We start from the raw sequence: 21,917 nt of genomic DNA on the forward strand, positions 1-21,917 counted from the left end.
TGTGTAGGTTCTGAAAGCCATTAATCTGCCATAAATGGCATTATACATGGGCCGAGTTAATGACACAAAGCAGGTGTGTAATGTGTTTTCGCACTTTTCATATTCCCTCTATGAAACAGTAATTATTAAAATTTCACAAAACTAGGAGCTCCATGAGCAATTGACATGGCATGCAGGGGTTAATGAGGAAATTCAATATTCTCCTTCAGGTTCAGCGATGTTGAGTTTGAAGAGGACGATGGAATTCCTGTGGAACCATTCCTGAAAGCTTGCTCTGCCATCGTCCCTCTATTAGGTAAATTGTATTTGGAACTCTCACCGTGTTTAGAACTCTCACCCTGTTTAGAACTCTCACCGTGTCTAGAACTCTCACCGTGTCTAGAACTCTCACCGTGTCTAGAACTCTCACCGTGTCTAGAACTCTCACCGTGTCTAGAACTCTCACCGTGTCTAGAACTCTCACCGTGTCGAGAACTCTCACCGTGTCGAGAACTCTCACCGTGTCGAGAACTCTCACCGTGTCGAGAACTCTCACCGTGTCTAGAACTCTCACCGTGTCGATAACTCTCACCGTGTCGATAACTCTCACCGTGTCGATAACTCTCACCGTGTCTAGAACTCTCACCGTGTCTAGAACTCTCACCGTGTCTAGAACTCTCACCGTGTCTAGAACTCTCACCGTGTCTAGAACTATCACGGTGTCTAGAACTCTCACCCTGTCTAGAACTCTCACCGTGTCTAGAACTCTCACCGTGTCTAGAACTCTCACCGTGTCTAGAACTCTCACCGTGTCTAGAACTCTCACCGTGTCTAGAACTCTCACCGTGTCTAGAACTCTCACCGTGTCTAGAACTCTCACCGTGTCTAGAACTCTCACCGTGTCTAGAACTCTCACCGTGTCTAGAACTCTCACCGTGTCTAGAACTCTCACCGTGTCTAGAACTCTCACCGTGTCTAGAACTCTCACCGTGTCTAGAACTCTCACCGTGTCTAGAACTCTCACCGTGTCTAGAACTCTCACCGTGTCTAGAACTCTCACCGTGTCTAGAACTCTCACCGTGTCTAGAACTCTCACCGTGTCTAGAACTCTCACCGTGTCTAGAACTCTCACCGTGTCTAGAACTCTCACCGTGTCTAGAACTCTCACCGTGTCTAGAACTCTCACCGTGTCGAGAACTCCCACCGTGCCTCGAACTCCCACCGTGCCTCGAACTCCCACCGTGCCTCGAACTCCCACCGTGCCTCGAACTCCCACCGTGCCTCGAACTCCCACCGTGCCTCGAACTCCCACCGTGCCTCGAACTCCCACCGTGCCTCGAACTCCCACCGTGCCTCGAACTCCCACCGTTCCTCGAACTCCCACCGTGCCTCGAACTCCCACCGTGCCTCGAACTCCCACCGTGCCTCGAACTCCCACCGTGCCTCGAACTCCCACCGTGCCTCGAACTCCCACCGTGCCTCGAACTCCCACCGTGCCTCGAACTCCCACCGTTCCTCGAACTCCCACCGTTCCTCGAACTCCCACCGTGCCTCGAACTCCCACCGTGCCTCGAACTCCCACCGTGCCTCGAACTCCCACCGTGCCTCGAACTCCCACCGTGCCTCGAACTCCCACCGTGCCTCGAACTCCCACCGTGCCTCGAACTCCCACCGTGCCTCGAACTCCCACCGTGCCTCGAACTCCCACCGTGCCTCGAACTCCCACCGTGCCTCGAACTCCCACCGTGCCTCGAACTCCCACCGTGCCTCGAACTCCCACCGTGCCTCGAACTCCCACCGTGCCTCGAACTCCCACCGTGCCTCGAACTCCCACCGTGCCTCGAACTCCCACCGTGCCTCGAACTCCCACCGTGCCTCGAACTCCCACCGTGCCTCGAACTCCCACCGTGCCTCGAACTCCCACCGTGCCTCGAACTCCCACCGTGTTTGGAAATCCCACCGTGTTTGGAAATCTCACCGTGTTTAGAACTCTCACCGTGTTTAGAACTCTCACCGTGTTTAGAACTCCCACCGTGCCTCGAACTCCCACCGTGCCTCGAACTCCCACCGTGCCTCGAACTCCCACCGTGCCTCGAACTCCCACCGTGCCTCGAACTCCCACCGTGCCTCGAACTCCCACCGTGCCTCGAACTCCCACCGTGCCTCGAACTCCCACCGTGCCTCGAACTCCCACCGTGTTTGGAAATCTCACCGTGTTTGGAAATCTCACCGTGTTTGGAACTCTCACCGTGTTTGGAACTCTCACCGTGTTTGGAACTCTCACCGTGTCTGGAACTCCCACCGTGTCTCGAACTCCCACCGTGTCTCGAACTCCCACCGTGTCTCGAACTCCCACCGTGTCTCGAACTCCCACCGTGTCTCGAACTCCCACCGTGCCTCGAACTCCCACCGTGCCTCGAACTCCCACCGTGCCTCGAACTCCCACCGTGCCTCGAACTCCCACCGTGCCTCGAACTCCCACCGTGCCTCGAACTCCCACCGTGCCTCGAACTCCCACCGTGCCTCGAACTCCCACCGTGTTTGGAAATCTCACCGTGTTTGGAACTCTCACCGTGTTTAGAACTCTCACCGTGCCTCGAACTCTCACCGTGTTTGGAACTCTCACCGTGTTTGGAAATCTCACCGTGTTTGGAAATCTCACCGTGTTTGGAACTCTCACCGTGTTTGGAACTCTCACCGTGTTTGGAACTCTCACCGTGTTTAGAACTCTCACCGTGTTTAGAACTCTCACCGTGTTTAGAACTCTCACCGTGTTTAGAACTCTCACCGTGTTTAGAACTCTCACCGTGTTTAGAACTCTCACCGTGTTTAGAACTCTCACCGTGTTTAGAACTCTCACCGTGTTTAGAACTCTCACCGTGTCTAGAACTCTCACCGTGTCTAGAACTCCCACCGTGCCTCGAACTCCCACCGTGCCTCGAACTCCCACCGTGCCTCGAACTCCCACCGTGCCTCGAACTCCCACCGTGTTTGGAAATCCCACCGTGTTTGGAAATCTCACCGTGTTTAGAACTCTCACCGTGTTTAGAACTCTCACCGTGTTTAGAACTCTCACCGTGTTTAGAACTCCCACCGTGCCTCGAACTCCCACCGTGCCTCGAACTCCCACCGTGCCTCGAACTCCCACCGTGCCTCGAACTCCCACCGTGTTTGGAAATCTCACCGTGTTTGGAAATCTCACCGTGTTTGGAACTCTCACCGTGTTTGGAACTCTCACCGTGTTTGGAACTCTCACCGTGTTTGGAACTCTCACCGTGTTTAGAACTCCCACCGTGTCTCGAACTCCCACCGTGTCTCGAACTCCCACCGTGTCTCGAACTCCCACCGTGTCTCGAACTCCCACCGTGTCTAGAACTCCCACCGTGTCTCGAACTCTCACCGTGCCTCGAACTCCCACCGTGTTTGGAACTCTCACCGTGTTTGGAAATCTCACCGTGTTTGGAACTCTCACCGTGTTTAGAACTCTCACCGTGTTTAGAACTCTCACCGTGTTTAGAACTCTCACCGTGTTTAGAACTCTCACCGTGTTTAGAACTCTCACCGTGTTTAGAACTCTCACCGTGTCTAGAACTCTCACCGTGTCTAGAACTCTCACCGTGTCTAGAACTCTCACCGTGTCTAGAACTCTCACCGTGTTTAGAACTCTCACCGTGTTTAGAACTCTCACCGTGTTTAGAACTCTCACCGTGTTTAGAACTCTCACCGTGTTTAGAACTCCCACCGTGCCTCGAACTCCCACCGTGCCTCGAACTCCCACCGTGCCTCGAACTCCCACCGTGCCTCGAACTCCCACCGTGCCTCGAACTCCCACCGTGTTTGGAAATCTCACCGTGTTTGGAAATCTCACCGTGTTTGGAACTCTCACCGTGTTTGGAACTCTCACCGTGTTTGGAACTCTCACCGTGTTTGGAACTCTCACCGTGTTTGGAACTCTCACCGTGTTTAGAACTCCCACCGTGTCTCGAACTCCCACCGTGTCTCGAACTCCCACCGTGTCTCGAACTCCCACCGTGTCTCGAACTCCCACCGTGCCTCGAACTCCCACCGTGCCTCGAACTCCCACCGTGCCTCGAACTCCCACCGTGCCTCGAACTCCCACCGTGCCTCGAACTCCCACCGTGCCTCGAACTCCCACCGTGCCTCGAACTCCCACCGTGCCTCGAACTCCCACCGTGCCTCGAACTCCCACCGTGCCTCGAACTCCCACCGTGCCTCGAACTCCCACCGTGCCTCGAACTCCCACCGTGCCTCGAACTCCCACCGTGCCTCGAACTCCCACCGTGTTTGGAAATCTCACCGTGTTTGGAACTCTCACCGTGTTTAGAACTCTCACCGTGCCTCGAACTCTCACCGTGTTTAGAACTCTCACCGTGTTTGGAAATCTCGCCGTGTTTGGAAATCTCACCGTGTTTGGAACTCTCACCGTGTTTGGAACTCTCACCGTGTTTGGAACTCTCACCGTGTTTGGAACTCTCACCGTGTTTAGAACTCTCACCGTGTTTAGAACTCTCACCGTGTTTAGAACTCTCACCGTGTTTAGAACTCTCACCGTGTTTAGAACTCTCACCGTGTTTAGAACTCTCACCGTGTTTAGAACTCTCACCGTGTTTAGAACTCTCACCGTGTCTAGAACTCTCACCGTGTCTAGAACTCCCACCGTGCCTCGAACTCCCACCGTGCCTCGAACTCCCACCGTGCCTCGAACTCCCACCGTGCCTCGAACTCCCACCGTGCCTCGAACTCCCACCGTGCCTCGAACTCCCACCGTGTTTGGAAATCCCACCGTGTTTGGAAATCTCACCGTGTTTAGAACTCTCACCGTGTTTAGAACTCTCACCGTGTTTAGAACTCCCACCGTGCCTCGAACTCCCACCGTGCCTCGAACTCCCACCGTGCCTCGAACTCCCACCGTGCCTCGAACTCCCACCGTGTTTGGAAATCTCACCGTGTTTGGAAATCTCACCGTGTTTGGAACTCTCACCGTGTTTGGAACTCTCACCGTGTTTGGAACTCTCACCGTGTTTGGAACTCTCACCGTGTTTAGAACTCCCACCGTGTCTCGAACTCCCACCGTGTCTCGAACTCCCACCGTGTCTCGAACTCCCACCGTGTCTCGAACTCCCACCGTGTCTCGAACTCCCACCGTGTCTAGAACTCCCACCGTGTCTCGAACTCTCACCGTGCCTCGAACTCCCACCGTGTTTGGAAATCTCACCGTGTTTGGAAATCTCACCGTGTTTGGAACTCTCACCGTGTTTAGAACTCTCACCGTGTTTAGAACTCTCACCGTGTTTAGAACTCTCACCGTGTTTAGAACTCTCACCGTGTTTAGAACTCTCACCGTGTTTAGAACTCTCACCGTGTCTAGAACTCTCACCGTGTCTAGAACTCTCACCGTGTCTAGAACTCTCACCGTGTCTAGAACTCTCACCGTGTCTAGAACTCTCACCGTGTCTAGAACTCTCACCGTGTCTAGAACTCTCACCGTGTTTAGAACTCTCACCGTGTTTAGAACTCTCACCGTGTTTAGAACTCTCACCGTGTTTAGAACTCTCACCGTGTTTAGAAATCTCACCGTGTTTAGAACTCTCACCGTGTTTAGAACTCTCACCGTGTTTAGAACTCTCACCGTGTTTAGAACTCTCACCGTGTTTAGAACTCTCACCGTGCTTAGAACTCTCACCGTGTTTAGAACTCTCACCGTGTTTAGAACTCTCACCGTGTTTAGAACTCTCACCGTGTTTAGAACTCTCACCGTGTTTAGAACTCTCACCGTGTTTAGAACTCACCGTATTTAGAACTCACCGTATTTAGAAATCTCACAAATTTAGAATTTAGAAATCTCACTGTAAATCCTTGTTGCTCTATCTGCTCCAGTTGAGGAATCAGTCTCGACAGTTTAATTATTGAGGAACATTTATTTTTACGCCATGAAACTTTCTTTCCAAACAATTTACCGTTTCTAAACAATTTCCGGCAGTCATTTAGAAAAAAGCTGACACAGGTTATGTGTTTGTTTTAATTTATTTATTTTCCTTACTTTTGCAATTCCGAAGGACCTGATTGCCTCACTGTTAGTTTTCATATATTTTGCTAATTCCACCTGTACCTTTGTCTTGGATGATCATCGATGCATCGGTAGTCAAGTGACTACCGTTGTTAAGTGTGCTTTCATATTCAGAAACTCGTACAGTGGAGCTACATCATTACATTTGGTAGATACCATCAATTAACTAATCATTCAATTAATTAATTTAAAAAGCACTCTTGATATTATATATTTTTTTTTTTTTGAAGCATAATCTCAACGATTTTAGTTCTAATTTATGAGAAATATATCTATATACAGTAATAGAGAGTAAGTATTCGTTCGTTCGTTCTTCGACCACGTGTTTCTCCCCCATTTGCCCAGATAGATTGTCAAATTTCAACTCGTTATTTTATCGTCCATGCGATATTGTTTGATTATAGTTCGTTTTGGTTTGAATTTCCTGTAACTCGTAATTAATTAATCGTGTTCTGCTCCTCGTGTGTGGCCTTGCAGTTGTACCCCCGTCGGTGTTTTGTTAACTTAAGCGTGTTTTGCTTGGCTCTTGGTTTTTTCCCTTCTTCCCCGAACATAATACTCTGTCTAACGTTCTAAATCCCCACCCTCCCCCCCCCCCCCCCCCAAAAAAAAAAAAACATTTATTTTCTTTTCTCCACGTGTACTGTTGTCTCATCCTGTATTTTCTGTCCAGGTGTGCTGTTCGCCCCGCCCCCATTATCTCCTTGCCATCCACCATTTGCCCTGTTTACGTGACTCGTGGTGGTCCCTCTCGGCTCTCCCCCCCGTTGGTATTTTTGTGCATATAAGATTGTTCACGTTTCTGTTAAAAAATATTATTTAAATATGTTTAACCTTTCCCCTTCTGTGTTTTATTCAGTGGTATATTACAACACGCTGTTTTTCTTCCTATTTAAAAGGCTTTTCTCAATTTCCTCTCCAACTCATTCCACTTCAAAAAAAAGAAATTCAATATCTTATACGTCTCCCTCACTACATGGTCTAAATTCACATTCATTCCATCCCTCCTCCATCGTTCTGAATCGGATTGCTAACTTGAAAATCACAACAAACCCAATTTGTTATCAATGTTCGTCTTTCATTAATCATCCACTTTCTAAACTTCCCTCTTGCCCCTCCCATCCAAATCCCCCCCCTTGCACCTACACTCCTAAACTCCCCCCTTGCCCCTCCACTCTTAAACTCCCCCCTTGCCCCTCCACTCCTGAACTCCCCCCCTTGCCCCTCCCCTCCTAATCCCCCCCTTGCCCCTCCACTCCTGATCTCCCCCCTTGCCCTTCCCCTCCTAAACTCCCCCCTTGCCCCTCCCCTCCAAATCCCACCCCCCTTGCCCCTACACTCCTAAACTCCCCCCTTGCCCCTCCACTTCTAAACTTCCCCCTTGCCCCTTCCCTCCAAAACTCCCCCCTTGCCCCTCCCCTCCTAAACTCCCCCCTCACTCCTCCCCTTCAAAACTCCCCCCCAATCCCTCCCATTCAATTCTCCCCCCATACCATTCCTCTCCAATTCTCCCTCCTCCCCCCTCCTCCTCCAAGCTGCCTCCTCCCCACTTCGTCTCCCTTCTATCTCATACCTCCACCCCCCCCAAACCCTCTACTTTCCTCTGCCCCCCCTCAAACAACCCCTCACTGTGCCTCATCCCTTCACCATCAAACCTTTCATCCTCCTCATCCTTCCCTTTCTTGGAACTCTTCTGCAACATCTGACACACTATCAACTGCTCTCCCTACCTCCCCCTCTCATCCTTCATCTTACCCTACTCCTCCCCTCCCCTGTCCTGTACCCGATGCTCCCCCTCTCTCTTCATTAACGGTATGGACCTCAAACATCCGGGCCCTTTGCTCAAACCTGACTGATCTCTCCATACAGGTTGCTTCTGACAATCCAGACTTGATCTGCTTAACAGAGACTTTCCTCCTTCAAGATGTCTCTGATTCCTTAATATCTCTTCCTGGTTACTCCTTCCTCCAGTATGATAGACCTGAGCCTCGGCCTGGTGGTGGGGTGGCTATCTTTGTCAAAAACTCTCTTCCTCACTCTCCTTGCACTGCCTTCTTTCCTCCTCACCCGCAGGAGTACCTCTGGCTACGGCTTCCTCTCCGCTCCCACCTTTTGTTCATATGTGTTCTGTACCGTCCCCCAAACAGTGATGACTCCATCTACATTTCACTGTCTGACAACATGGACCAACTTCTATCCACTCATCCCAACTCTCTCTTCCTCATATGTGGTGACTTCAACTGTCATCATGCCACCTGGTTGGGTGTGGGTTCCTCTCTCACCAGTCATGGCACCTCAGCAAAGGACTTCTGTGACTCACTGGGATTGACACAATCTGTCAATTTCCCGACCCGGATCTCAGCCAATGGAGTATCTTCTCTTCCAGACTTGGTTATGACAAACTTCCCTGCTAATGTCTGCTGCTCTTCTTCTGCTCCAATCGGTTCTTCTGATCATGTGCTTGTCAAAGTGGACATCTCTCTGGCCATTCTCAGAGAGCCTCCTCAGCGTCGACGAGCCTGGCATTTCACTCAGGCCGACTGGGACGGTCTTCAAGCAGCCATCAATCGTCTGGATTGGTCTCCCATCTCCACTGCCTCTGACATCAATTCTTCCTGGGAATTCTTCCAAAGCAAACTGATCTCTCTCATGCACAGATTTATCCCATCTCGCCTTCAGTTGTCTTACCCTTCCTCCCATCCATGGTACACTGAATCTTGTGGTGAGGCAGTTGCCCTGAAACAACTTGCCTTTGCCTCTTGGAAGGCTAATCCAACTGAAGGCAATCTCAGTTCCTTCCACCAAGCTCGGAACAAGTGTGTGTCTACCCTCAGGAGTGCCAGGAAGCACTATCTCTCCTCACTCAAGAATGAACTCTCAAACCTGTCTCCTTCCTCCAAATCCTGGTGGCATCTGGTCAAATCCGTTTCTGGTGTTTGTTCCCCCTCCATCCCCTCCCTTACCTCAAATGGCCACACAGTTGACATCGCACGTGACAAAGCCGAATGCCTCAACTCTGTGTTCGCCTCAAAATCCTTAGTCCCAAACCCATCTCTCTCTGTTCCCACCTTTCCCAGTCGAACCCAACTGCTCCTGGACTCTGTGTCCTTCTCTCCTGACAAGGTGGAGGAGTTTTTGTCAAACCTCGACTCTGGTTCTGCAACTGGACCAGACGGCATCAGCCCACGGGTCCTAAAATCCTGCTCTGCCGCTCTATCTCACCCTCTCTCTGTTCTTTTCACCCTATCTTTTGCTCAAGGTCATCTGCCAGCATCCTGGAAATCAGCTAACATTACCGCTTTACACAAAAAAGGTGCAAAAACAGATCCTTGCAACTACAGACCAATCAGCCTGCTCCCAATTATCAGCAAAGTCATGGAATCCATCATTGCTTCGGATATGAAATCTTTCCTCTTCTCCAATGGCTTGATCTCTGATCATCAATTTGGTTTCAGACCAGGTCACTCTACTCTGGACATGCTGCTTCTGCTGTCTCAACAATGGATGGAGGTCCTCAATGCCAAACAGGAAATCAGAGCTGTCTCCCTTGACATATCACGGGCCTTTGATACGGACTGGCACCCAGCTCTGCTCACCAAACTCTCCTCCTATGGTATCCATGGAAATCTCCACGCATGGCTTGCGGACTTCCTCTCTGGTCGTAGTCAACGTGTGGCCCTGAATGGATTTCTCTCATCTCCCCTTCCTGTTCAGGCTGGAGTTCCCCAAGGAAGTGTGCTGGCCCTGTGCTTTTTCTGGTCTTTATCATTGATCTCTCCGACTCTCTGGAAAATCCTCTCTATCTCTTTGCTGATGACTCCACTCTCTGCCGCTCCATTCCTCTTCCCTCAGATCGGCAGTCTGCAGCCTCCTCACTCTCTGAAGACCTGGACAAAATCACAGACTGGTCAAACAAGTGGAACATGTCTTTCAATCCTGACAAATCTCACTCTCTTACTATGTCTCTCCGAAAAGATCGACTGGACAACCCTCCCATCTACTTTCTCAACAATCCTCTCCAAGAAGTTCTGTCGCTCAAGCTTTTGGGTCTCACTATCTGCCATGATCTTTCTTGGGAAAACCACATTTCCAAGCTGGCCTCCAAAGCCAGTCGCCGACTGGGCATCCTCCGTCGTGCGAAGTCCTTCCTCGGCACACCTGAGCTCCTCACCACATACAAGGCTTTCATCCGCAGCTCAATGGAATACTGTTCTCCCCTATGGGCTGGTGCTCCTGCCTCACACCTGGCTCGGCTTCACGCTGTTGAATCCAAAGCTTTCAAAATCATTGGAATCTCCCGCGATGAAGCTATCTCTGAGGGCCTTTCACTCACTCACCGCAGGCAGGTAGGTGGTCTTTCTGTCTTCTACCGACTCCTCTCCGGCCTTGCTCCCCCAGCTCTCTCTGTGCTCTGTCCCCCAAATATTCCTACAGGTCGCACAAGATCTGCCAGCAACCCTCTGATGGTTAAACTGCCGAAATCTCGGCTCTCTGCTCACCTTCACTCTTTCATTCCTCTTTTCTCCCGCCTCTGGAACAAACTCCCACACTCCCTTCAATCCCTCTCCTCCCTCCAGGTCTTTAAAACAGCTGTTCACCACCATCTCTTATCTTCCCCCATCCAAAACCTTGATCTTTTCTACCCCCACTAATTCACCTCAGATTCACCTTGTTTGAAATTCCAACTTCTTTCCTGGAAATCCTGGCAGTGTCCATATGTTTATACCTCTCCCACCCCCCCCCCCCCCTTCACATGCCTCCCCCCCAAAGCCCTCTCCCTCCCACAGATCTCTCGATGTCTCCATGTCTCTCGGTCCCTGCTCTCAAATGTTGTTTGTGTTCTTCCCCCTCTCTCCCCATCTTGTCTACCGTTCCCGATGTTTTGTTTTGTGTGTCTGTTTGTCTTTCTGTGTGATTAATGTTCGCTCTTTCACGAGCCTCGATCTTGTATACAAAAAAAAAAAAAAAAAAAAAAAAAAAAAAGTATGTTGTATTTATGTTTCATCCACTCCAAGAGGATTTAACTGAAGAAGCTGAAGCTTTCAGGGATTAATGAGGGCACCCTGAAGGTGTGTTTCCTTCCTGAACTTTTGTTTGATTTTATCAAGTTTTGAAGAAAAAAAATGCACATAAACAGTATGCATGTTTTTGCTTCATATACGTAACCCGGGTTAATTTTATTTTCCGGAGTTATGGAGGCAGCAATCTGTTGCCTATACACTACCAAAATAAAGGGACGTGTCAGAAGAACGTGTTGCACACTTGGTGTTAATAACCATAAGGATAATAACACGCCCCTTTCCCTTCCTGGTCGATCCCGATGGGAGCGGGTCCATTTGGTAAGCTATAATGTGAGGCTGATCAAGTTTTTTTAAAGGCAGAGAGAGAGAGTTCTACTATTGAGAATAATACCTGAATAATGCTCATTCACTACAAGTCTTTTTTCCTTGTATGAAGAACGACCAGGATATTAATCTTTATAGATCACTGCTTCCTCATTAGGGTGGAAGGTGTGATTCAGTCAGAAGCATACAAAGGAACAGATTTATTTTTGGCTTTGAAGGTTTCCAGAAAAATTTCAAAATCGATATGTTGTACTGGGAGTCGATGAAGTGTTTAGCGGCTAGAATGATGTGATCAAGGTTCCAGGGTTGAACCATGAGCCTTGCTGCTAACTTCTTAAGTTGCAAAGGCTCGAGAGCCGAGGCAGATAAACCTACTAACAGCACGTTGAAGTTAATCCAGGTGTGATATTGTCGAAGCTTGATCCAAAGTTTTGGTATCCTTTTTTAAAGCAAAATTGGATTTAGGCAATGTTCTACAGGTGGAAATGGATTTGCAGATTATAGGAAAGAGTCATACACAGAGTCACACTTGCACTTGAAACTGTGGAAGCAGAAACTTGAGGATTTCACATTCTGGGGTTGAACGGTTTTGTGAGCGGCCAATGACCAGCATGTCCATCATGGCAACAACAATTTCATTTTTCCATAATTTATTGAAAGAATTGTTAAGTAAGCCAGGATTTTTTGTGTACTGAATCGAGGCTCGTGAAAGAGCTAACATTTACTTCACAAACAAATCAACCAGACAAACAAAATATATAAAAAGAGGGAGCAGAAGACAAGAGAAGGGGAAGCACACAAACACTTGAGAGCACACAACATTTAAGAGTAGGGACATGTGTGGGAGGGAGAGGGCTTGGGGGGAGGAGGCGCGGGAAGGGGGGGGGGGGGGGGTGGGAGAAGTATAAAACACAAGGACTTCCACGACAGAAGTTGCTATTTCAAAAAAGTGGAATTGGGGTGAAATACTTCACAGATGGCCTGCTTGATTCCTTGCTGACTTTATTTGTATTTTCTTCACCCAAATCGCTACAATGTAATATTATCTCATTTTATCAGCATGCTTATGAGGACTCTGTGCCACTCCAAATGAGTGGTTGAACAAAACTTGCCACCTCGTACTTGCATCTTGCGTTATCGTCCCATTTGCATCTGAGGGCCTCGCTTTGCGATACCTTTTTTAATGAGCTCTTAGCTCACGGAAGAGTGAGGTCACTGAGAGGCTGAACCGGCTACAGCAGCTAGACGACTGTTGGACATTGTCTCCGCTTTCCAGGCCTATAGAGTTATTGTACACTGACACTCCATTGGCTATCTTCCAAGAGGAGGAAGTGGCCACAGCTAAAGCAGAAATGGAATGGTGCAGGTAAGAGGTGTTCCGAAGACTGATGTGGTCTTTGAGTACTCTATTTCCAATTCCGGCAGGTCCGCATTTCTCATTTGTCTCGCATCTGCAAGATCCATCTTGTGCCACAAGTCCGGAACTTTGCCGTGTTTAGGTGAGTGTCGGTGTGAGCTGTGAGATCAGGAGTGTCATTTTCAGCCTAATCATATACACACTTTAAAGCAAATTGATTGCAGAAGCTATCCGCTTTCTACTGAGAGTGGTGAAGGTCTGACCATCCTTCTGCAAGGTTGGGATACTCTAATGTCATCCTTTCCCTTGCGTCCTCTTCACTGCCCACCACCAGTCATGGGGTTTGGTTGCTCCAGCAGTCAGACAATCTTTTGCCCTATGGAAGTGTTGTGTTTTAGCCTCCTATCCACTTTCTGAGAGTTTTGCGTTGCCCCGATCAGAGCATCATGGGTAACAGTAATTGTTATCCGCCAGACAGACTGCTTTGTCAGCCATTTGGGAAGCCTCAGTAAACCATGGAATATCGGTCGGTCGAGGAGTGACATCTCTGTGGGGGTGAATTTCGCCATACCAGACTTTATGATTGTGTCAATGTTGTTGCGAGCTACGTCAGGATGTTTTTTTTGTTGTTGTTTTTTTGTATACAGAATCGAGGCTCGTGTAAGAGCTAACACATTGCACATTAAAACATGCACAGACACATAAAACATGTAATGAAGGGAGTGGGATACAAGAGAAGGAGAGAGGGAAGCACACAACAGAAGAGAACAGGGACGTTGGTAGATCTGTGGAAGGGGTAGGGCTGGGGAAGGAGGGAGAGGTACACGGTATAAAGCAAATGAACACTTCTAGGAATTTCAGGGGTGGTGGAGGTAAGAGAGGTAAGAGATGGTGGCGAACAGCTGTTTTAAAGACCTGGAGGGAGGAGTGGGATTGAAGAGAGTGTGGGAGTTTGTTCCAGAGGTGGGAGAAGAGAGGAATGAAGGAGTGAAGGTGAGCAGAGAGTCTTGATTTTGGCAGTTTCACCAGAAGAGGGTTGCTGGCAGATCTTGTGTGTCCTGCAGGAATATTTGGGGGACAGAGCACAGACAGAACAGGGGGAGCAAGGCTGGAGAGGAGTCGGTAGAAGACAGAAAGACCACCAACCTGCCTGTGGTGAGAGAGTGAAAGGACCTCAGAATCGGCTTCATCGCAGGAGATTCCATGGATTCTGAATGCTTTGGTTTCATCCGCGTGAAGCCGAGCTAGGTGTGAGGCAGGAGCACCAGCTGAGAGGGACGAGCAGTATTCCATTGAGCTGCGGATGAGAGCTTTGTATGTTGTGAGGAGCTCAGAAGTGCCCAGAAAGAACTTCGCACGACGGAGGATGCCCAGTCGGCGACTGGCTTTGGAGGCCAGCTTGGAAATGTGGTTTACCCAGGAAAGATCATGGCAGATAGTGAGACCCAAAAGCTTGAGTGACAGCACTTCTTCAAGAGATTGTTGAGAAAGTAGATGGGAGGGTTGTCCAGACTGTCTTTCCGGATAGACAAAGTGAGAGCGTGAGATTTGTCAGGATTGAAAGGCATGTTCCACTTGTTTGACCAGTCTGTGATTTTTGTCCAGGTCTGCAGAGAGTGAGGAGGCTGCTGCCTGCCGATCTGAGGGATGAGGTATGGAGCAGCAGAGAGTGGAGTCATCAGCAAAGAGATGGAGAGGATTTTCCAGAGAGTCGGAGAGATCTTAATGAAGACCAGAAAAAGCACAGGGCTCAGAACACTGGCTTTGGGACACAATATTTTGAGGCAAACACAGAGTTGAGGCATTCAGGTTTTTTATGTGTGGAGTCAGCTGTGTAGCCATTTGAGGTAAGGGAGGGGATGGAGGGGGAACAAACACCAGAAACGGATTTGACCAGACGCCAACAGGATTTGGAGGAGGGAGACAGGTTTGAGAGTTCAGTCTTGAGAGTAGAGAGATATTGTTTCCTGGCTCTCCTGAGGGTGGACACACACTTCTTCCTGGCTTTGTGAAAAGAAATGATATTTCCTTCAGTTGGATTAACCTTCCAAGAGGCAAAGGCAAGTTGTTTCAGGGCAACTGCCTCACCACATCATTAATTGTACATTCAGTGTTTATGGCTTCATCCCATGCGCAATATTCAGCTTCTGCCTGAGTGATTCCGAGTGTGCTTTTTTTCTCATCCCATAATCACCGTTGGTATGGTTTATCCAAGACTGGTAGCTTTTTGAAGGTAATCTCCACTGAGCTATGGTCGGATGTTCCATTGTTGGCCTTCACCCTTCTGGTGTAATAAGCAGCAGAGTCCATAATGACAAAGTCCAGTGGATTATCACCATGGGTAGGCTCTCATCAGTTGGTCCAAGCAATGTGTCAGACAAAGGTTGTAGCAATCAATTCCAGCTCTGTCAGTTGGGGAATTGTGACCTAACCACACCTGATGTACATTGGTTCAGATTGTGTGATTATTCAAGGTGATTTCAGTGTTTTGGGTGAGAGAATCCAGCTCATGAGGGAAATCGTCAATAAGATGACAGTTGGTTCCAAAGATGGAGACAGGGCGACGCACAGCACCTATCAGTAGGTACCCTGCATATGTTTTCACAGTTCACCAGATGACTTTCAGGTCAGGATGTTCCAGGTTCTCATGATGCTTAACCTGGAGCGTAATGTGAAACTAAATAGCAATTCCACCCCAACCATCACTGTGATCTCCTCTTATAGGTGGCTCTTGGTATCCATTGAGCGACACACATAATAATCAGTCACTGTAGAATTTAAGTCGTGTTTCAGAAGCACCATTGTCAGCTTTACTTCATTTGGTTGTTTGGATAAGCATTCCAATATTTGTCCAGAGACCTCTTACATTAGCAAGAAATATCTGCAAGCAGTGCTTTCAAAATTCTCTATTCACATTTTGAAACTTGTTATGGCCCAAAAGTGGTTGAAGAAGAATCGTACTGCAGTGTCACCGCCTGGATGAGGAACATGCCTTCCACGCGGTCAGTGGTTCAGCATACCCACCCTCCTCCCCATGGGTGTAGTTTTGTGGTTGTCGTTCGCAAATACTAGCTCATCCGCCTTTTTGATGGCATTTGCTCCATCACGGGTTCCGCTACCCTCCTCAGGCTACCTGAGTTGCCCGGGTTAGTTAACCACCATCCAGGAATCGGTGTTCCTCTTTGCTGGCAGTACTGTCTCTCAAATAACTTTGAGTAGTAGTGGGAGGATCTACAAGAACATGGAAAGACCCCCTGACCAATAAGAAAACACGATTCAACAACATTGTGAGTTGGCTCCACAACAAATGTTCCATCAGTGACTGTTCCCTTTACAGTGACACTACAGTGCCAGATGGAAGCCAAACGGTTCAATCTCGGTTTCATCAGACCAGAGAATCTTGTTTCTCACAGTCTGAGAGTCCTTTAGGTGCTTTTTTGCAAACTCTAAGCGGGCTTTCATGTGTCTTTCACTGAGGAGAGGCTTCCGTCTGGCCACGCTGCCATAAAGCCCAGATCGGTGGAGTGTTGCAGTGATGGTTCTCCTTCTGGAAGTTTCTCCCATCTCCACACAGGATCTCTGGAGCTCAGCCGGAGTGACCATCGGGTTCTTGGTCACCTCTCTTACCAAGGCCCTTCTCCCCCGATTGCTCAGTTTGGCCGGGCGGCCAGCTCTAGGAAGAGTCCTGGTTGTTCCAAACTTCTTCCATTTAAGAATTATGGAGGCCACTGTGCTCTTGGGAACCTTCAATGCAGCAGAGATTTTTTTGTGGGCTTCCCCAGATCTGTGCCTCAACACAATCCTGTCTCTGAGCTCTGCAGGCAGTTCCTTCGACCTCCTGGCTTGGTTTTTGCTCTGATATGCATTGTGAGCTGCGAGACCTTATATAGACAGGTGTGTGCCTTTCCAAATCATGTCCAATCAATTGAATTTACCACAGGTGGACTCCAATCAAGGTGTAGAAACATCTCAAAGATGATCAAGAGAAATGGGAGGCACATGAGCTAAATTTAAAGTGTCATAGCAAAGGGTCTGAATACTTATGTCAATGTGATATTTCAGGTTTAAAAAAAATAAATTTGCAAAACTTTCTAAAATCCTGTTTTCTCTTTGTCATTATGGGGTATGGAGTGTAGATTGATGAGGGAAAAAATGAATTTAAACGATTTCAGCTTAAGGCTGCAACATAACAAAATGTGAAAAAAGTGAAGGGGTCTGAATACTTTCTGAATGCACTGTATGTCATTCTTTGTTTCTGGTTTTTATTTAATATTTTTATTTTTTTTGGGGTGGGAGTGGGGGTGGGGGGGAAGGTGTGGTGGAAGAAGGGGGGGGGGGGAGTCATCCTTGTTTTATTTATTTTTAATGTGCTACCTCATGTTAACTTTTAATTAATTGGTTTAATTGTTGTTTATCTGCGTTTGATCACTAATGAGCCCCTTGTTGTATATTTTTAGATAAACTTGGTCCGACAGCGTTCGCTCCCGTCAAGTTGGATTTTGTCGGCAACATAAAGGTAATATTGGTGTTGCTGTTTAGGACATAAACCATCCGTGTGGGGTCGTTCTGGTTTTATGTGATTATCTTTTGATAAACTAGAATTGTCTGAAGAATACAGGGATATTTCTTTACTATTTGTTTATTAATTAATTTTCCTGCTCCCCATCCCCAACCTTCTGAGGCTGCTTGCATGAGCATCCATTGACCAGTCATACAAGTGCAACCGACCACAATGAAGTAGTTAGGAGAATTTAAGTTTAAAGCTGTTTAAGAATTTAAGGCTGTTCGATATCCCTGACAGATATGGACTTGGGACTACAACCTCAAATGGCGGTAAAGGCAAAAAATAAAAGTATCAGGCCTGTGTGACTCAGACTTTAAGGTCACAATTGCATTAAACGTGCACTCTTCCATGAGCCTCGACTTTGCATGCAAACAAGTGGGAACCGCTCTTCTCCCAATGAAGGGCGGTTGTAGTTGGGGTGCATTAGGTGATAAAGTTGATTTTCAGTTTTATTTGATGGAATATTAGGGGCCCGTGGGGGCTGAAAGGCCTGATACCACGATTGTATTAACACATGGAAAACTATGTAGGATGAGCGGGTCTAGAATTGATGAAAAATGGTCCATTAATTGTTTTGTTTTTTGTCCAGTGAAAGAACCCTTAAACACATTTAGACCTAAAAGGGTCCAAGTCCAAAAGATCTAAAGGGTGTAAGGGTTTTAAAAGGTCACAAAAGGACTAAAAATATCTTAAAAGGTCTATAGGGGTGTAAAGGGTCTATAGGATCGAACGGGTACATTCCAATCGTAGGTAGGGTATTTTTGGGTGACAGAATCTAAAGGGGGTAAAGGATGTAAATGTCGAAAGGGTAAAAGGTCTCAGCAGTCTAATGGGTCTCGAGGATCGTCTAAAGTGTTGAAGGAGTATTAATGGTCTTAAGGGCTATAATAGTCTAAAAGGTCCAAAGGGTACATTCCAATAGTAGTTGGGGTCTTTAAAGGGATTGAAAGTGTTTGAAGGGTCTTAAATGGACTAAAAGAGTAAAGTGACTAAAAAAAGGACGGAAAGGATTGTCTCCTCTCAGTCGCCTCTCTGTCTCCTCTCTGTCTCCTCTCTGTCTCCTCTCTGTCTCCTCTCTGTCTCCTCTCTGTCTCCTCTCTGTCTCCTCTCTGTCTCCTCTCTGTCTCCTCTCTGTCTCCTCTCTGTCTCCTCTCTGTCTCCTCTCTGTCTCCTCTCTGTCTTCTCTCTGTCTTCTCTCTGTCTCCTCTCTGTCTCCTCTCAGTCTCCTCTCTGTCGCCTCTCTGTCGCCTCTCTGTCTCCTCTCAGTCTCCTCTCAGTCTCCTCTCAGTCTCCTCTCTGTCTCCTCTCAGTCTCCTCTCAGTCTCCTCTCAGTCTCCTCTCTGTCTCCTCTCAGTCTCCTCTCTGTCTCCTCTCTGTCCCCTCTCTGTTCCACCCTCTCCCTCTTCCACCAAAACTCTGTTCTCCCCTCTCCCTTTCCTTCCCCTTCTTCAAAGCAAGAGGGAATTAATGACATTAAGAGGTTACAATTTAATTAAGAGGTGAAATTATGATGAAGAACAAATTTAACAAGATATCTGCGATCGCCAAGAGTAAGCCTCCTCTGTTTTAACCTTGGCGATCGCCCGTGGCCCATGATCCAATTATGCCATATTTTGTTTGGGCCGCAATATCACCTTGACCTTCAACATTTAGGGATAGTGTAAATTAAGGAAATGTATCCCTATCTACAATATATCCATAAAACTCAACATCATGCATATTAGAGGAAAATTATTGAAGTTCTGATCAAAAAGGTGTTTTTGTTCATTTGGTCACAATCCTAATGGATAGTCTCAAGTGGGACAGACGCTCATCTCCCAATGGAGAGCAGTCGTAGTCAGGCTGCATAAGGTGATGAAGAGGGTCTTGAGGGTGTTAAAGGGTCTTAGGGTTGCGTTGCAAGACCCTTTCCTCTGGCGATGGTAATTGAGAGGTTTAAATTGACCAATGAAACATCTCTTGAGATGGATGATGGAATGATGGACATATGAGCATCGCTTACATTTTGAGTTAATTAGCTAATTATCTTACCATCTGGATGGAAATAATAAAAAGTCCTCCATTAGTGTTTGCACATCGACATCATGAATAATCCTGCAGCATGTTTTATTTTTTTTTATTTTTCAAAACGATCCATTGAGCCTCCTCGGAGGAGTAAGGAAAAAAAAAAAACATGTTAATGGACCCACCCATTGACTGACTGAGGGAAGGACTGAAGGACATTGTTGTGGCTTTAACACCTCTTGTCGACTCTGTTGTAGACAAGCTAAAAAAGCAGGTCAAGTACACTCATCAAATATCAGGTGCACAACTTTAGTGCATAAACAGTGCATAAACAGCTTTAGTGCATGCATAAACATCTTGGAAGGCCAAGCTGTCTTTGAGATTCCACATTGGTAAAATTGACTGATGACAAAAACTGTTTTTTTTTGTTTTTTTTTCATACTGCCATTTGACCTTGACCTCTAAACCGGAGGGGTATGATGAAAATCACGTGTAAATGTCCCTTACTCGAGGCTTCTGGAGAGGGCAATTTCATTTCAATTGGCAAAATTTGAGTTATGGTGAAACATTTTAGAATGTCTATAATTGGGTCATGACCTTAAACAGGTCAAGGTCAAAAAATTATACCAACCCCACATACTTTTTATTCCCATTATTGATGCAAATTTTCATTCCGAAAGTTCTCGGACATTGGCAGAAAGAGGGAGAAAAACATAAGTAGTGATATTGGTTTGTACTCCTCGTGGGGGGGCGGGGAGGGGGCGGTTGGTGGGGGGGAGGGCGGGGGTGGTGGGAGGGAGTGGGGTGTTAGGACCTTGACCTTTAACCCACAGTGAAATGAGGTAAATTAAACATATACTGTATATGCCTTGCTTTAGGCTATCTGAGGGCAATTTTGTTCTGATGAGACAAACTTTAGTCGAGTTATGATGAAGGGTGTTAAAATGTCTATAATTAGGTCATGACCTTAAATTAGGTAAAGGAGAAAAACATCAAACCCACATGCTTTGTATTCGCATCATTGATGCAAAATTTTATTCCAAAAACTCCCGCTGGCTCCAAGATACAGCTTGATACGGTGATCTCTTGAGATTTGCGGACTCCCCTGGGCACACCCCGATCTGAAATCGAAAAATCTAAGACAGAGCGAACCTGCGGACCATCGTGTAGAAGGGTCACATCGGGTTTCACAGCAATCGGTTGATAAATAAGGAAAGAGGAGGGATACGAAGTTTCAGGGTTTAACCCCTTCTCCCTCCCATCCCTGGGAGCCCCCATGAGCTGAAATCGAGAAATCGACACCTGAGCGATTGTGCGGGGTACTCTTGTATTAATATGCCAGATTTCAGAACAATCGGCTGCGTAATGAGGGAGTTGTAGCTAAAATAGCAAAAAGTTAATGGACGGTCGGACATCACGGCCCATTTTATAAGGTCCTCTCTTTGAGATCGAGATGAGATGACCTCAAATTTGGGGGCACTAATTGGAGAAACAACCCATGCAATAGCAATAATCTGTGCCCTATCATGTATGGGGATGCTTAATATAAGAGGTTTAAATCAAATCTCTGTTCTCTGTTCTCTTCACCCTCTCTTTTGCTCAAGGTCATCTGACATCAGCTTGGAAATCAGCCAACATCACCGCTTTACACAAAAAAGTTGCAAAAACAGATCCTTGCAACGGCAGAACAATCAGACTTCTCCCAATTATCAGCAAAGTCATGGAATCCATCATTGCTTTGGATATCAAATCTTTCCTCTTCTCAAATGGCTTGATCTCTGATCATCAATTTGGTTTCAGACCAGGTCACTCTACTCTGCACATGCTGCTTCTGCTGTCTCAACAATGGATGGAGGTTCTCAATGCCAAACAAGAAATTAGAGCTGTCTCCCTTGACATATCACGTGCCTTCGATACGGTCTGGCACCCAGCTCTGGTCAGCACACTCTCCTCCTTTGGTATCCATGGAAATCTCCACGCATGGCTTGCGGACTTCCTCTCTAGTCGTAGTCAACATGTGGCCTTGAATGGGTTTCTCTCATCTCCCTTTCCTGTTCAGGCTGGAGTTCCCCAAGGCAGTGTTCTGGGCCCTGTGCTTTTTCTGGTCTTCATCAATGATCTCTCCGACTCTCTGGAAAATCCTCTATCTCTTTGATGACTCCACTCTCTTCCGCTCCATTCCTCATCCCTCAGATCGGCAGTCTGCAGCCTCCTCACTCTCTGCAGACCTGGACAAAATCACAGACTAGTCAAACAAGTGGAACATCTATCTATAATTCCAGTAATCTCTGTCTGTCTGTCTGTACGTTTGTCTGTGACCGCTGTTTCTCGACAACCACGGGTCCGATATACTTTTAACTTGCCAGGTATATTGCTGGGGACCCGAGGATGTGCCTTTTCAAGGTTTCATATTAATCGGACAATTACTTACCGAGCTATGTCCAAAAAACGATTCAACCAATCAGAGAGCAGCGAACGATCGCGTGTGCCGAACGTGGCGGGCACACTCTGCCTCGGATGGCACATTTGAGAGCGTATTCATTTATTTCACGTTTGCAAACTATGTTGGCGTTAAACTAT

At 47.5% G+C, this 21,917-nt stretch overlaps 1 protein-coding gene across 2 annotated transcripts in view; it reads left to right on the top strand.

Moving 5' to 3' along the window:
• The window catches only part of PLEKHA8 (pleckstrin homology domain containing A8), a 51,141-nt gene that overhangs the window by 17,788 nt on the left and 11,436 nt on the right, over positions 1–21,917 (top strand). For both annotated transcript variants that reach the window (XM_078766411.1, XM_078766412.1), the window contains exons 9-10: positions 210–295; positions 17,227–17,285. In XM_078766411.1, coding sequence (XP_078622537.1) covers positions 210–295; positions 17,227–17,285 — 145 coding nt within the window. The remainder of the gene's footprint in view (positions 1–209; positions 296–17,226; positions 17,286–21,917) is intronic.

Source organism: Myxine glutinosa, chromosome 12 (assembly GCF_964187855.1).
Source record: "Myxine glutinosa chromosome 12, kmMyxGlut1.1, whole genome shotgun sequence".
Taxonomy (NCBI): domain Eukaryota; kingdom Metazoa; phylum Chordata; class Myxini; order Myxiniformes; family Myxinidae; genus Myxine; species Myxine glutinosa.